We start from the raw sequence: 16,821 nt of genomic DNA, 5'->3' as shown, positions 1-16,821 counted from the left end.
TCCTCGTGCCTCTTCATACAAACGTTGACCCCTGCGAGCTCTTCTGTAACAAGCTGCTGATGTGGGAAGATTGTGATACACATTATGGGTGAGTCATGTGAAAATCTGCCGGTTTTTTAATGTTTCATCTCTGTTTTGAAAACAGGTTTTATGTAATTGATCATCCGTTTGGGAATTAATGATTCTGTCAAGAACAACCTCCACCAAGGGAAGAAACGTTCCCTGTAAGAAAACAGAATTAGTGGCCACTTTAATGGATTGGGACCAAAGTCAGCCCCTCCTTCGCCAACCCCATAATCTAAACCCAGATATACACCACATGTGTGGCTCCTCTGGAAAAATGAACTGGATTTGGGAATATATTGTCAGGAAATTTATAGCACATGCCTGGGACGAGCCCTCGGGGGCCGGGGTGGAGATGGAGGGGAGATCTCCCCACTCCTCGCTCCTCGAGCCTTGTTTCCATTAGGCTGGGAAAAGCAATCTCCCAGACTACTTGGGGGGGGGGGGCGGCTGGTCTAAGACCTCCTGGCCAAGAACATGACCCAATCACAGAGGAGAAACCAGTTTCCTCACATCTGGGATTTTCCCACTGCAGCTACAGGGCAGCATTCCACATCAGTCACCAGACCCGGACACGGTATAGACACACACAAACTCTGGAATTCAGATAACCTGAAAACAAATAAATATGTGTTTGTGTCTCTGTTTGTGGGGGGGGGGGGGAGATGACGAGAGAAAGTGGACCAAAATCTAGACCAAAACATTTGCCCGTGTTTTGGGGGGAAACGGGCGCTTTCTCTCAGCTGCACGGCCAAAAGAAACAAAGTGGGTGAGTCTGCGAAGGGAAAACATTCCCAAGCTGATTGATGTTTCCTCTCCTTGCATCTGCTATTACTTCCACTGCCAAGGTCCGCTCCAGAGGCTAAGTCATCATCTCGCCACAATGATCCTCGCAGCGATAATGCTCATCTTTATTGTACAAGTTAGTTTTATTTTGTTGGGCTAAGAGAGGACAGGCCCAGCGGTGGGCTGTGTTTACCTCTCTGGTGATTCATGTCGAAAGAGGTCAGAGCCTTGTTGCTGCGCTTCCTCCATCACTTTTACACATGTGGGCTGACGGGGACAGTATTGTCCGTCTGTCCGTTCCTGCCTTGTCAGGAGATTGATACTTTGTTTTCAACTTATTACACTCGTTCATTATCCTGTTTGCAACCCATGTCAACCGAGGGATTTGTAAAATGATGGACAGATGATGTTTTGAAGATTGTTTTAATGGTTCTTTATGAAAAATGTCATTAACTTATATTTGTAAGTTAACGCTTGCACCTTTGTCAAAAGACAAAAACAGATGGTTTTATTACCAGTTCTGCTTTAAAGTGTGTGTGTTAGTTAGTGTTCAGCCTTTTCAATGTAACCTTCTTGGTTCACATGACCAACGTAAAACAAGGCGCTTGACTCGGCCGAACCCTGACCCTTCCTAAAAAGTCCCAGGATCAAATGAAACAGGTTCTCCTGACAAGTGTGCATATTTTCTGTCCTGGGGTCTCAACAAGTGGGGCTGAAAATAGCAACGTGATGATGATCACTGGTGAACAGGTTCCTCCCTCTGACCCACACTGAACCAAAAAAAGGCCTGCGTGTTTTCTCACACATTGTTTCATTCCTGTGACAAGTAACGGTCACAAACTCAGTTAGATCCAAATGCAGATGAAAAGCTGTCACACCCTGAGAATTATTTAGTTTCCTCACCACAGAATGAGCAGAAACTTTTGATGTTTTGCTTCATAGGAAGGTACAATCTTTGATGTTTCTGTCATTCTCTCTTCAGCATTGAGCAGAGTCTATTAACCTGGAATATGTAGATGTCAATGTTTTCATGTCAGATCCAGTAAAATCAGAGCCCTTCACTGAGGCACTCTTATTCCTCCTGGCTGCACATCATTTCGATTTCAGAAGAAATGGAATCATTAATATTCTCCCCTCGGCCGCACACTCTTATGGCGCTCAGATATCCCACTGTGTGACCTTGTAATAACCTGTAAATCACCTGTCCTGCTCGGTGGCAAATGGGGTTTATCTCCTCATTGAAATGAAGTAGTGTTAGCTCAGCTTCATACAGAGAGGGCAAACTGAGGTCAGCAGAGACTTGTTCATTTCAGAAACTGTCACTCTTCAGCCAGTCCCTCTGTGTGTAATGGTTTTAAACCTGTTATAACAGTGATCGCAGCTGGCGAACAAGAAATGAAGACAGCCGATATGATATCACCGCTCTTAGGTCATGCGCTGCCTTAATGGGCACACAATAATAGGAGGAAATTCCTAAAATAATTATGGTATAACCATTACCGAAGCTGGTGTCTAGTATGCAGCCGTATAGAAGACTGTATCATGTTTATTCTTCGGACATGAGCTGAGCTTTTATTGTCTGTTCCGTATCTGCGGTGAAAGATATTGTGACAACAAAAGTAAATGGTGCTGAAACTGAACCCATGTTTCTGTTGAAGGGTTGACCTTCTCCAACCTACCTGGGGAGAACTCGCTGAACCCTTGCTAAGCTTTAAAATAATAGACGACATCCTGCTGATGGGAGATTGAGGTCAAAATCCTAATAATAGTTAATAAATAGGTCTCTGTCAATCAACTGTTTGAGAAGTACCGACAAAACAAGTACCAGCAAGTAAAAATGATACTCGAGAAACACTTGAACAATAGTATAACAGAAAACAATAATATATGCGTTCAAGGTGGTGTGATTGTCAAGGTATTATTGAGCGTATTCCCTGTTATGGAACATTTCTGTAATGCCGCAGTGTTGTTTTTCTTTTGACATCTTATTGTTTTGGGCATGATGATGAAGTGAGTGACTGGAGAAAGTGATTGCTCCGTTTTGTAATCTGTTATTTGAGAGCAGCATGTGTGTATGTGGGCTGTTGAGCGTTTGCAGCTTGTGATGCCTTCAGGTGCTCTATGTCTATTTCCAATTTCCTACTTCAGAGTCTTAGATTTGAATTGTTGGAAGCCTTTTTGGTCTAGAACAAAGTTATGGGAAATTGACATTGGACATACTATCCAGACATTGTTTCTCGCATCACAGCATTAATACATTACAAACATATTTTGTTGTAATCTAAATGAATTGTAGTCTTTCAGATATTATCAGGTGTGTTCTCAAGGACAGTTTATACACAACAAACTAATTGTAGTTGGATATATATTCTGGAAATGCTATATGAACGGTAACTGCATGCACTGTGTTATATAAGAAACATTCATGGACATTTTATATTTGTGTTACTTTTTTCCTCTGAAATCAATAATCTATATTTATTATGTCACCCTTCTTAATTGTCTTTTCTTTGACATGATATTCAACAAAGGCTAGAAATCCAATAACCCTCATATATCATCAATAGCCTACTAAATATTTACATATCATGCAAAATAGCAATTATAAACTGCTATGTATTTATTTATTTATATATGATATATTTCACTATATGTCGATACCATCAGTCCTACAAGCTGTCCATCGATCCCTTACATTCATAGGCCACTTACTATTTATTGGGTGGATCATATATGGCTCAGCTGGTAATTTCCTTATTTCCTGCAGCATTTGAAGGTATCACAACTGTGCGGCGCTCGCTGTGCGTGAATCCCTTCACACACACATACACACACACACACAGACGCACACGCACACACATCTGGTCTGAAGTGTGAAACTCTGTCTTGGTGCTTTACAATCACTTTGTTACTTTTACTCGTGAGAGGAAAATATTTATTTTGTTTATCCCTAAAATGTTGACAACTGCGTTTGAAGAGCGGGCACCAAAGTCAGCTTTTCTGCTGCAGTAGAACCAACGTTTATCACCGGGAAACGGAAAGGTGCCAGCCAGTCTGTCGGAGACCTTAACGCAACTGGTTTGTGCGTGGACGAAGAGGATTGTGGTATTATGTCCGAGTGGAGGATCTGCGATGACATCTAGAAGAAACTCTGCGACACTGAAGCTCCGGCGTTCTTTCAGCGAGCAGCTGCGGACCTCCACATCCAAAGCCTGGGATTTACTCTGGAAGAATGTCAGAGAGCGGAGACTGGCAGGTCAGTAGCCCGCCGCCGCGCAGCAGAGCCACCGGTCGCTCCGCTGAAAGAGTGTAGTGGTGGCTTCAGCACCGCAGCAGGAGCGTAAGGTCAACTCACTTTATTAGGTCATTTCGGATAGGAGTGAATGAGGATATCATTCATAGTGTGCATCATAGCTGTCATTAAAGTGGTGCAACAGGGGAAACGTTGAGTTAAAAAAAATGCAGTTCTTTCCCTCTAATAAGCGGGTAGCGAGGTGCAGTGCAAACGCATATTAATCCTGAAATACATCAATATTGAAAGTGCATGCCCAGTGCGTTTTAAAGATTAAAATGTGTCCCTGTAAGTTTAATTGAGAATTGAAGTTGAGTAGTGAAATAAATCCCACCGAGATTTATGTTGCTTTTAACTCATATTTATCATATAGTGGTCCAAGGGCATTTTATTTTATGTGGGGGAAAAACTGGACGACTTTTGGAGATGGATTTCTAAAGGAAATATATGAAATATATGAAAATTTAAAAGGGAACGCTGTACGTGTTAGTCGTGTGTCTTTTGACCTGCATCACCATGGGTAGTATGTGATTCTAGTACAGAAACAGTATCATCAATGTATAGCCCTTTGCACACGTGTAGGAAAATTCATGCTACTATACAGTGTTCATTTGATGCATTATCAATGACCACTGGCCTGGAAGTGCCGCAGAGTGGCGCTGATGAGTAATGTTTGCCCTGTGAAATGGAAAGTTTGTGAAAGCTGAGTGAGAGTGGACGATATAGTACTATTTTCCAGTTGAATTTTGGTCTAAATGTATCCACGTGTTCACAGAGCACCTTCTATCCATCTATCTATCTATCTATCTATCTTTCCATCTCTCCAATCATCCATCCTTCTCTGAACCCATGCAGTTTAGCATTGTGGCTCTAATGAAATGCTCTTTACATATTGATCACCTGTCTCGCTGGAGGACTGGACAACTGAAATACACTGTTATTAAAGTTCCAAGTCAAGCCTCTTCAAACGGCCATTATATTTCCTCCATATGTGAAGTGAAATTATGCATAAACTTTCTAGAAACCTCTAATTTCTGCTGCCGTTTAGGCCCGCAGATTAGAATATAGCAATATAGCAAGATATTGCTTTCAAGAATATCGGGTGTGAATATTTTCTGGATTCAGCTTTAAAGCTACTCTGGGATACATTTGAAACTGAAGCTGTAGAGGTTTACGCCTGGTGCAATGATTCTGTCAAAGGTCTTTAGAATGTGTGTGAAAAGTGAAAATCCTTTGTGCAGTAACCTCTGTCTACCACTAGGTGCAGTGTTTTGACCACATCAGCTCCTGGTGCGGGAAAGTCACATGAATTACAAAACAGCTCTGTCTTCATCAGGATGAGTTTGAGTGCTGATTATCATACAAACAGATACAGCTGTTAAATCTTCACGCAAGGTTGTTGTATTGTGTGCAGGACGTGTGATTCATGCTCGGCTCAGCCGTGCAGCCTGCTGAGGCATGAGACTGATGCAGCGGCTGAGTCCTGCGTTGTTTGGATATTTGACACATACATCTGGCATTTGTTTCCATGTACAGTACAGTATGTATCTCAGTGATAGGAGGGCCATACATCTGGCAGTCTCAGTCCTGAGGCCTTGCTTATAAACACAGCGAACAAGAGGACACATATAGACATGATGCACCTGGCTGGCTTGACAGATTGATTGAAATATATATATATATTATGTGAATATATATATATATATATATATGCTGTATCCAAGGCTGATGTAATACCTTGGGCTGAGAGGGAAAAACTCATTTCCAAAACGGATTCAAAGAAAATCAGAGGGTGGAATACTGGATTGGTACAAAATGTAGGTCAGGTGTTTTAGACCCCTGACAGCTCATTTCTCGCTCATCGTAGATGATATGGCCAATCAACAAGGAAGGTAATGTGTGTCAAATCACAGATGGTGGTCTATTCGCATTCAAGTATTCATATCTATAGTTTTTAGAGAGAGACGCATGAAATCTTTTTGCACACCAAAGCAAACACTCCGACCTGATAGACTTAAATGATGTTTGTCAATCCATCAGATAAGAAGTGTGGAGCCTATGAGTGACACATTATTGTTTGTGTCTGTATCCTGCTGCTTTGTTGAAGTTAACTCTGCAGTGAGCATATATGTAAAAAGACACGGAGGGCTTCATCTACTCCTGTGTGATTAATAGGCATTAACTGTCACAGAAAGCAGGCGCCAAGTACTGATATAGATTCATTGTTGAGATCATCGACGAGCAGGCAGCCAGTCATTGTGTTTCATAATGAATTGTAAATTCTACTTAGGAGTTATAATCAGCCGTGTTAGTCAAAGTGCTTGGCTAGAACCATCCCTCACATACTTGGAAATCATGACACGGTCACTATATTTAAATTGATGTGAAATCTAGTAACCCCCAAATGTAATGCAAGACGCATACCCTCCCCCCCATATACTATTTAATTATTTTATTTTTAGTCATAGTTAATATAATTTACTATTACTACTTATTAGTTAATAATATGCAGGCGAGAATATACTGGGACACAGGTATGTTTTGGGGGAAACCTAGTTACACACAGCTGCTCGAGGAGTTCTTGCTCACATGAGATTAAGGTCTGAATAATTACGCATGGAGTGATCCTAACAGAGTTGAGTCACAGCTACAGTGGGTAAAAGGTCTCCCGTTGCCACCGCGTCCGCTGGATAGGGGCTTCTCAAACGCTTCAGGTTACCTGCACAGCAGCTCAACCGATCTCGCAGTATTAAAAGCGTGATTTATTTTCCAGAACTGAGCTCAGAATTCAGACCTTTGGTGGATCGTGAGTTGGAAATCTTCCGTCACACTGGGGCTATTCTTAAGCCTTAACCACAGGAAACATAGCCACGGCAGAGCCACAACTGCCCCAGCGCAGATTACATGTGTCTGCTGCTGAATCAAAACCACTTCAGAGGAGTGTCTAAACCCCACTCAACTTCCTCCATACTCGTCATCTGTGGCCTTCAAGTCCATGATTCAGAATTTAAGTTTTCCCTTCTGTAATCACATCTGGCCTATAAGCTGAGTGCTGGAGCGGCGACTGAATGAAGGCTGGACATGCATTTAATGCCCGCACAACAATTGCATTTCAACACGGCTTAGTTTGTCATCACGCAGCAACAATATCTGCCTTTATTTGGATATAACAGTATAATCCGGGCTGTCAAACTGGCATCTGACGGAGCCTCGGTATATGTTTGTCTGCTTGTAATGTGAGTCAGGATTCCGGTTGCCATGCTGTATGGTAGTTGAGCTGTGAAAGCTAGACAGAGGCGTGTTGGAACAAGTTTGATAAGGGCTGGAGTCACTGTGCCTGACACACAACACTCCAACTAAGGACACACCACAGCCATTTCTTCATGGCATGCGGCACAAAGTTAAACACAGGGGCATCCAAAGGGAATGCTGCCGATCTCACATCTCTTTCACAATCCCCGCCGAGGTATTTGAGTGCAGACAGACACGAAAACACCATTAATCTCATTCATTATGATGTTGCATAGCAGTGGGTGATTGATTCCGTAACACGATACGTATGATGCACTTAGTGAAATTCGCCGTCTAGATGGAGAGGGAAGAAGAAAACACAGAAGTGGGTTCAGGGTGAAGGCGCTGTTGCCAACATGCTGCCACTCATTTTTTTTAGAATCCGACACCTGAAACGATTCTTTTTACAGTATGAATGAACGCAGGTGTTTGTGTGTGTGTGTGTGTGTGTGTGTTAAAAAACGAGTCACCGCCCGATGAAATCATCTGAATAGTGTCACATCATCACCTAGTACCTTTTAGAAATACAGTAACAATCACATTTTTGAATAGTTCCACCTGAGAGGTGTGGAGAGGGCCATTAAACCCAGGAGCTGCTTATGAAAACGCGCAGCGGGCTCTGAAGTGTGCTGCTGAATTGTGGTCTTTGTGAGCTTAAGCTAGGGTGGATTTTGCCAGCCAGGGAGCGAAACAGACAGGGGGCTGTGTTTGATTTGGTCGCTTGCCCACTCGTGCTCGTTTCACATGTATGGCGCCATGCTTGTGCTACACAGGCAAGCCTGTATGCTGACGCCAGGGCAGTCGCAAGGAGAGTGGCAGGGGCCCTGACTGGTGCTGGGTGGGTCAGCTTGTGCGGATGTGGACTTTGCTTCAGGTGTAAGGAGATTGTTGGAAACTGGCCGATACGTGTGGACTTTTAAATCAGAGAAGCTTTTAGTTTTCATTAAAAAATACGCCTCACAAATGGTGCAAATAGCTTCTTTTTTTTCGTTACTAAATAGGTGTTTAATTGACTCTTTTTTTGTTTTACCACTAAACGTAACAGCACAGACTGTGTCCCAAATACAATTTACGTAGAAAAAGCAGGTTCGCACTAAAAAAGTGACTAAATTAATTAGTTACTGAGTTGCTGGTGATGGACAGTCTTGTCCCACAATGCAATGCACGAATAAGTGGAGGAGCTACTCAGAGCTGCACAAAATGAAAATAAATTGTGGATGCTGGTGAAAGATCTTGAATTGGCAACAGTTATATTTTATGTTTAAAGTGACATTGTTTTCAAATTATCATTTTATCCCAGTTCACATGTCTTAATCTCAATATAGATACATATTAAAATTGCATTTTGTTATTATGATTTCTTTTGAAATTCCTCCAGTCTAAATCTTTTATTTTGTTCTTTACAACTGTCCTCCATTGCTGTTTGATTGATGTCCATAATGCTTATATCCCTTCCTGTTAGTAGAAAATGGAAAAGTACACTGGCGTCTTGTACAGTAGCTTTACAACTTCATTCAGAGTCAGTTTGATTGATGTGTGCGCACATCTTAAACCACTTCTTTTTGGTACAAAATGGAAAAGCAAAGGACTTCTCGCAAAAACCATATACCATGAACATTGCTATTTGCTAAATACTACTGTATATATGTTTAGTATGTAGTGGGGATAGATACAAAGTGTCACAGGAGGCTTTTAATCCTGTCACTGAACAGCCATCGAAACTGAACAGATGACATGTCGGAGCTGATCTTTCCTTTTGTGCTGAGTAAAAGGGATCACTCGTATGTATTCAAGCTAAAATGTATTTTTCCCCTGAGGAGGTGACACTTCAAGGAGACCTGCTGAGAGGCCTTCCTGTTGGCTGGAACTAGTGGTTATGTGGTGGGGGTGGGGGAGCAGATATATTCGCATTCTCCAACCAAGAAAACAGCTTCTCCCTCTCTTTCTGTCTCCTCTGCAGTCTTCTCTCAAATGCCACAAACTCACTTTCGCCCAGTGAACTTGGCACCTGTGTGACCAGCAACAGCAGAAGAGTTGTTCTAGTGCAGGGCGGCTCCAAAAAACACTATTTTTGTAAGCCCTCCCACACCCGTCGTTCTTCCACTCCTGCTCTCCTTACTCAGTTCATAGGCATTCCAATGGTATTTATATTTCCCTCCAGAGCAGGGGGAAGTCGACAAGCCTTCACACAGACATTGGATTCAGCACAGCAAGGTGGGCAGTGCTCCCACAGCTTCCTTGCCATTGGCCCCCCTGTGGTCACATGACCTGCAGAGATAGCCTGACGTGTTGGCACTCCTCCCCCTAAGCTCTGCTCTGCCTTCCTCCTCAGCTCACTTTAGGCTTTTTGCGCCTGTATGTGAAGTTTTCTGTCGGTGGGAGAGTGTGTGGGTGAGTGTCTCATCGGCCAGCGGTCAAGGGGCTTGTTCGGGGTACAGTGTTTCAGATATGTTTCGGGAGCTCCCAGAGTCCACAGGTAGCGAGTGTCTTGGGAGTATGACCCCAGAGACTCAGGACTTCTACCTGAGAATGGACCATCACCACAGACGCTCCGGGTACCGGCTGGGCAGGATCATTGCCAGGCAGCAACTACTCAAGAAGATCGCTGGAGGTAGGAGAGAGCTGTTTGGATAGAAGTGACAGTTGGGACTGTTGGTCTTTCGGTTGGAAATCAGCCTCTTTTTTTGAGACGAGGCTGCAGAGAAGGCTGTGAAGTCTTCTGTTTCAATGAATCCTTCTTTGTCATACCTCCCGGAATGTTAGGAGTAACAGAGAAGCAAGCTGGTAGTCAAAATATGGAGTGAGTGAGATATGACTCATACGTATAAATATGACAGTATACGGGACAACCTAGTGCCAAGTGAACAAGGGCATCGTTGTGTTTGTTTGGGATCAGCTGATTGACAAATAACAGTTGATATCTCTGGCTTTTTTTCTTGTGCAATCTTTGTCAGATGGAAGCGGAATTCAATAAAAGACAAATATAGTGGTAACTAAGTGTGTTTGTGTGTGTGTGTGTCTGTGTGTGTGTGTGTCTCTGCAGACAAAGCCACACTTGACCTTCAGCCAATAGGTTGTCAAGGGTGCAGTTGTGGTGAATAATTACTATTGACTGACTGTAACAAACACTGATAGGTGATAAGCTATAGGACCAGTGAGGACCAACACGAGGTGAGCCCACATGTAAACAAGAGATATCAATGTCTGGCCTGACAGTTTTACAAGCCCTCAGCTCATTTGTGGACTGCTGCATGCAGCCAGGAGAGCAAAAGTGCAGCCCGAACTCCCATTCATCTTTCTCCAAGGGCTGTAACCTCTCACTTTTGCTTTTACCTGGAGATTTAAGGTCCCCAGTCCTGGGAGGGGGCAGGGCAGCATCACAATAGAGAGGACAAAGCGCTACTACCACTCCTCTTGCAGACGTGAGCAGCCCAACGCAGGATCAAAGGGTGGCTGCATTTCATAACAGAAGACGCTTGATCATCTTCAGATCATGAGAGGCCAACACGCAAGCATAGTTGTCCTCTCAGTCACACTAACGAGAGCATGAGTCAGATAATGCAGCCTCTTGTGCGGGCAAAGTTTCCTGTATCACCACAGAGGACTGAGGCAGGGCATGAGGCATCATGACGTTATAAAGGATACACAGAGCCCCACTTCTTGGATTGATGTGTGAAGATGTTCCGGAGCTGTGTGTACGTACGCTTGTTTTCGGGAGGAAATCTCCGTGATCAGATGTTTGCAGACGTGTGCGGTCATGTAACCTGGCATGTGCTTTCAGATTACAGATGTCTGGTAGGACAGCAAACCAACAATTTAGGTGATCTGTGTCAAGGACAGAAAATCATGCACATGTTTGCAGTGGGGTTTTAGGATCAGGTCATTTGAACAGTTTTTACTTGTGTGTTGGTCAGGTGGGACCTTTAAATACTTTTAACTATCATGTGCTTTGATCTCACATGGGTGAATATTAACTTTTTGATTAATTTGACAGTTTTCATTGTGTGGTTTTAAACTGCTTTGGAAACCAGACATTAAGCTTTGAACTGTTCATCCTCAATATCATAAATTAGTCTTTAATATTCCAATCAAGCAAAATATATGTATTAAATATTCCAACAATCAAATTGCTGCAAATGTAGCTGGATGTGTTAAAATGTGAGATGTACCTAGCTCAACTAACAAAAACCAAAAGGCAGTAAGTGACAGTAAATGTTAACTTTCCAGTGAATTAATCCCACATAATATTAAGCAGCTTGTTAAAACTTTATTAATGTTCCTCATAAATGGCGGATAATACAATTATCTCCAAGGTGTCTGTTTCTAAGAAGATAGAAGACTAAAACAAAAAAGATAACACTGTTTTCGTTTTCTGTCCTAAGTGCTATAATTAAGCAATCCTAAGCAATCGTCTAGCCTAATTTTGGTAATTAAAGTGTTTTAATCAGACTTGCCTTAAATGCCTTAATTGAGCAATTTTCTTGCAGTGTGTCAGGTTTTCTTCGTTTTCCTCAGGAGAGCAGTGTTTTAGCCCTATATGGATCTTATTTCCTCTCATATCACCCCTTGTGTGATGCGTGCATATCTAAAATACGAGGCACAACAGCGAGGTAGGGTTTCAAGAAACTGACTGCAGAGCCACAGGATGGATCTCCATGTGTTGCAGTATGGCTCCTGCATTCCAGCTGGCCAGCCCTGTTGACATAGCAGGTTGAAAGTGAGAGGGGGCCTTGGTGATGGGCAGAGTTACTCATGTGTTGTTTCACCCTCCAGGGAAGCCTTTAGGGTCTTAGTCATGTTTCCGATTTGATGGCTTTTCAAAGCACCCAGAGCTATGTGTGTGTGTGTGTGTGTGTGTGTGTAGGTTCTCGTTTAGTCCTCTATGAATAGCTACTGACGAAGTACCAGGACAGACGGAAGACCGACGAGTTCCTACTGTCTGACCAGTATACCTCATCAGCTTGGACAGTCCACGGATATAAATGCACAGCTGTGTGACGTAAGAGGGGAAGAAACATGCGTCTGGGTGCTGCACAGTGAGATTGTTGTGCAAGGGAAAGGGCCTGTTTTCGTTGTGGAGGAATGTGTCTCCTTCCCTTAAAATATATTTTGGGGGAGTATTCCAAAGTCCATCACTCTGGGAACTGTGTTTTCGCAGCTTTCTGCTCTGTCTGCTGCGATTGCTCTTTGCTCGGCCCATCAGATTCTCAAGATTTCTTTCATTTGGTGTTGCTACTCATGCGTTTAACATACTGCATATGTCAAATATGCCCTACATTCACGCCTATTTTTTTACACTGTTGAACACATTTGCGAGTCAATGACATATTTCTGCCATCATGGAGGAAAATATCTTACATTTTTTATTTGCTTTCACAAATTTTTAACTCCAACTAATCAATATAAATTTAATTTTGAATTGTTTTTTTTCGCAATTTCATAGCAAAACTGTCAAATAGATAAATGTACAGTGCATGTTTGTGCATATATTACTTCTAAAATACTTTATTTATATTGGGGACATTGTTTGTACTTTACTGTAGTTTGTGGTACCGAGTATGGAATTGTTTTGTTGGAATATCAGGAAATGTAGGGATGTATTGAGATGTGTTTCATACACAAAATGGGATTTCAGCAAATCCCAGCACATGAACGGATGATCCGATAGTATTATGTCCATATATAGTTTAGGACTCACATATTTCTTGTATTAGATGATGGTTTTCAGCTGTTTTCCTTGTGCACCAACCAGACTATTCGCAGATTATAAGTGCTCCTGTGTAGCCACGGAAAAGTCCTGTAAACTTCATTGAGGCTCCGATGGAATCCCTGAGCAGCTGAATGCCACGCCGTGACTAAAAGCTTCCTCGCTGACTGTGGCTGTTTGCTTCTTTTTCTCATTGTGCGTCGGACAAGAAGCTCTGTCCAGTGTGACCCCTCCAAGGCCCTTATTCATGACTTATTGACCTTGGTGCAGCCAGCAGGGCTCCGATCTCTGCCCTGGAAAGGCCATTCGTGCATTTAGCCGTGGCTGAGGATGTCGTGCATCTGTTGTCAACTGACACAAGTTATTGCGTGGCAGCTGTGTGCTTATCATGAATCGGTCTGTGTCCTGGACTTACAAAGCGTGCCTTTTATTTGGCTGCGTGGGCTGAAAGGCTTTTGTCTTTCAGGTTATCATGCTATCATGCTGCCGTCAGTGTTTGTACTGTGCAACAGTCTGTTGGCTCAGTTCTACAGCGCATATGCACTAACTGCTTTATACCGGTGGTTAAGTTGAAATCCTCTGCAATGTGTCAATGCACTTATAGAGAAAACCTACTCGGCAAGAAGCAAAACGTTTCCGAGCAGGATAATGGTACACCACTTACACACTCGAAGATTTTAAACACTTGAGATAGAGAAGACAGGAACACTTCAGCTCATTAAGAGGACAAGCTCTACCCTCGTCCCTCTGTTCGTCTTCTGTATAGCAGATGGGTAATTGTTATAAACCAGCTCTGGAAAGGGGTTGGATTGTTCTGTCCTTTGAGAAGTTGTAACGGTAAAAAAGGCACTTCAAGGTGAGGAATCTGGCCAGGCTCTGTCCTCTCCTACTCAAGACTGCTCTCTCAAGAGCACTGAATTATTCATCAGGGGTCTGCTTCAAAATGTGACGCGTTTGATCGTCTGTGTGTGAAACAAATATAACTGCTCCCTCATTCAAATGGAGGTTTGGTGATTAGCGAAGATGTAGCCTTATTCATGAACCTCTCTGTTGTAGATGTAATTGCCATGCAGATTTTGTTTGCTACCTTCAGGGGGCAGTAAATAATACTGACAGGGTGCCAACAAGTAATCCTTAAAATGTGATTAGCTGCTCGTCACCTCTAGCACTGTACTGTCATCGCACTTTCACTAATTCAATCTGTGACTTGTACTCTTGTTTTGTTCTTCAATTATATAATGATTCTGTTGAAAAGGCAATAAATATGTATTATGTTGATGGACACTATTTTCCCACAATGCAATGCACAGAGGAAGCTGCTCACAGCTGGAAAAAAATTCTAATAAATTGGGGGGACAGCTTGGAAAACAAGTACACGTTATAGAGGCTCTGTCTATTTGAAGTTTAATTGGCAGTGACAGTTTAAAGGGACTGTTTGATTGTATTTATATATTTATATATAATTTCCTGTTAGTATTAAATGGACAAAATGTAATGGTAAAACAGTTAACTACCACAGCTAGTTTTTAACACATACTGTGTAGCTTTAGTACGTAGTATGGATTGGGGACATGCCGATGTTTGCATGTACTCGTATAATTGCCATGTCTGTATGAATGGGAATGTGATATATTGGCGACCTTTCCGAGGTGTATGTGGGATAAAATGACACTGAAGACAATAAGAAAATAGATTGTTTAATGCCTATCATTACAATTGAGTCCTGATCATTCATGTTGTTAAATCCTACAAATTCTTTGACTAAAGTCGCAAAAGAGTACTTCTGCTTCACTACTGTACATCCCAAAATTCAGCCATTAATCCCGAAGTCAGAATGTACCGACAGTTGGTTGGCTGTTGGTATTTCCAATAGTAAATGATTGAAGAACTTATTGATGGTCGGGAACAAACTGCCTCAATCCAACCAACGTCTGGTCTATAAAGGTCACATTCATAAAGCTCGTATGTAGACTCCCACTGTTTGCTTCTAGGTGGCAGGCTGAGCTCATGTCCTTCCTGTAAATCTTTCTCCCGCGCATGAATTAGCGTAGTTTAGCTGACAGCTGCCACATGTGTGGGGCTAATCATTCACTAAGAGGAGATTTGAGAAATGCCTCGGCTGCACTGGTACAGGAACGGAAAGTCACATATTAACAGAGCCGTGATGGAAAACTTCTCCTTTTCTCAGGTCTCTTACATTCCACACATTAGAAAATGTTAATTCAAGGAGAAAAAAGCCCTCATTAACATACATCCAGCAAAAAGTACACAGAATATGTTTTGACCCTCTTAGTCATAAGGAAGCTGCAGCACATTTTTGCTGAATAAATGAAGCATATTCAAGTTTACATTTACATTTTATGACCCTGTGTTTGTCAAACAGATCCAAACGTCCACATGTGTGTATCTAAAGAATCTAAGATTTACATAAATATCAAAAGACAGTGAAGATAACTGTAAGGTGATGAGTAACGTGCCTCAAATTAATTCGTATTTATTAGATAACTCTTTCATTTATTCATTCTTCACTTAAAAGCACATTACATTCTTGAGATGGTGGTTGATGTGCCTCACATATATTGGACAGTCTGTATCCATCATATAGCATAGCCCATCTTCCCCCAATCTGCATGTACACCATGCCAGACTTCAGCACTTGGCTGCCCTCCTGTGGTAGAAATGTACATTACATGTCATTAGCTGGAAAAAAGTGACAGAGGCGCAAAGGCAGCATGCACGCAGGCCACAGACATTCAGCCGCTGTCTCTTCACTTTATAGGCCTTTTAGTCAGGGAGTGACTGTCTGAACACAGCCTGTCATTCATGGCCACGCATGGCAAATTTTCTATTAGTGCTCTGTGTGTGTGAGGGAGAGACTCCGTGAACGCTCTGATAAAGCAGAACAATCACTTAGCTCTTTCAATGGGTAGCATTCTTGATACTCCGCACCTCATCGAGCAAAACGACACGCGCTGACAGTATCATCATCTCTGCTGCGACTCACAAGTCTGTTGCATGAGGGCTGCGGGGCTCCTGAGGCATGTCTTGTGGGCCGCTCACTTTGATGTTGTTAATTAGGACCAGCGTCCCTAGGGATGGCTCCATGCTTTTATTGTGGAGGTCCTGAGAGGGCTTTCTCACGGTAGGGACCCTTGTTCTGACATTGGCCCCCTCTCTACCCTCTGACTCTCTGAGGCCATTCCCAGAGAAAGAGGGAACCCCACGTAGTGCCCTCTGGGATCCGGTCCAAATGAGCAGGGAGGTGGACCTAATGGAGCTCCGCAGGATTCGACTTCAGAGGAGTTTCTTCTGCAATGTTGTTCTTCTCTTTTACCCATATCCTGTACTTTACAGGGCTGTGGTCGCACATGAAACCTTGTTTGTTAGTTCACAGTATCTTTGTAGTTATTAGCATCTGCTGAACTCAAAAGGTCTCTCATCATGAGACATTTGATTTGTGTGGGTGCCAGGATGTACAAAAACATGTGTTGATAGCTTTCCAGTCAGTCTCTTTCCATGCTGGAGTCGAGATTTCACCTCAGTTGGCTGAGTGTTTGTCAGTAATTCATAGTCATCTCCTTTTAGTCGTGTTATACGGCGCTCTCGGAAAACCAAATTACAGTGTTTATATAGGCTATCAAAGGGGGGGGGGGGGGGGGGGAAGAGACCACAACACGCAAAC

At 42.7% G+C, this 16,821-nt stretch overlaps 1 protein-coding gene across 5 annotated transcripts in view; it reads left to right on the top strand.

The window, feature by feature from the left end:
• Positions 1 to 16,821, top strand: part of stard13b (StAR related lipid transfer domain containing 13b) — a 72,989-nt gene that overhangs the window by 37,615 nt on the left and 18,553 nt on the right. The window contains exon 1 of one of the 5 annotated variants that reach the window (XM_031863780.1): positions 3,410 to 4,105. The exons of 3 other annotated variants lie outside the window; for them this stretch is intronic. In XM_031863780.1, coding sequence (XP_031719640.1) covers positions 3,982 to 4,105 — 124 coding nt within the window. In that variant the 5' untranslated portion in view covers positions 3,410 to 3,981. Of the gene's footprint in view, positions 1 to 3,409; positions 4,106 to 6,672; positions 10,044 to 16,821 lie in introns of those variants that run through there. One more of the 5 variants, XM_031863779.1, reaches the window with a different exon arrangement.

This window comes from Anarrhichthys ocellatus, unplaced genomic scaffold, assembly GCF_004355925.1.
Source record: "Anarrhichthys ocellatus isolate YVR2014 unplaced genomic scaffold, GSC_Weel_1.0 scaffold29, whole genome shotgun sequence".
Classification (NCBI taxonomy): Eukaryota; Metazoa; Chordata; class Actinopteri; order Perciformes; family Anarhichadidae; genus Anarrhichthys; species Anarrhichthys ocellatus.
The sequence above is the reverse complement of the archived record's forward strand: the minus strand, read 5'-3'. Positions and strand labels throughout refer to the sequence as shown.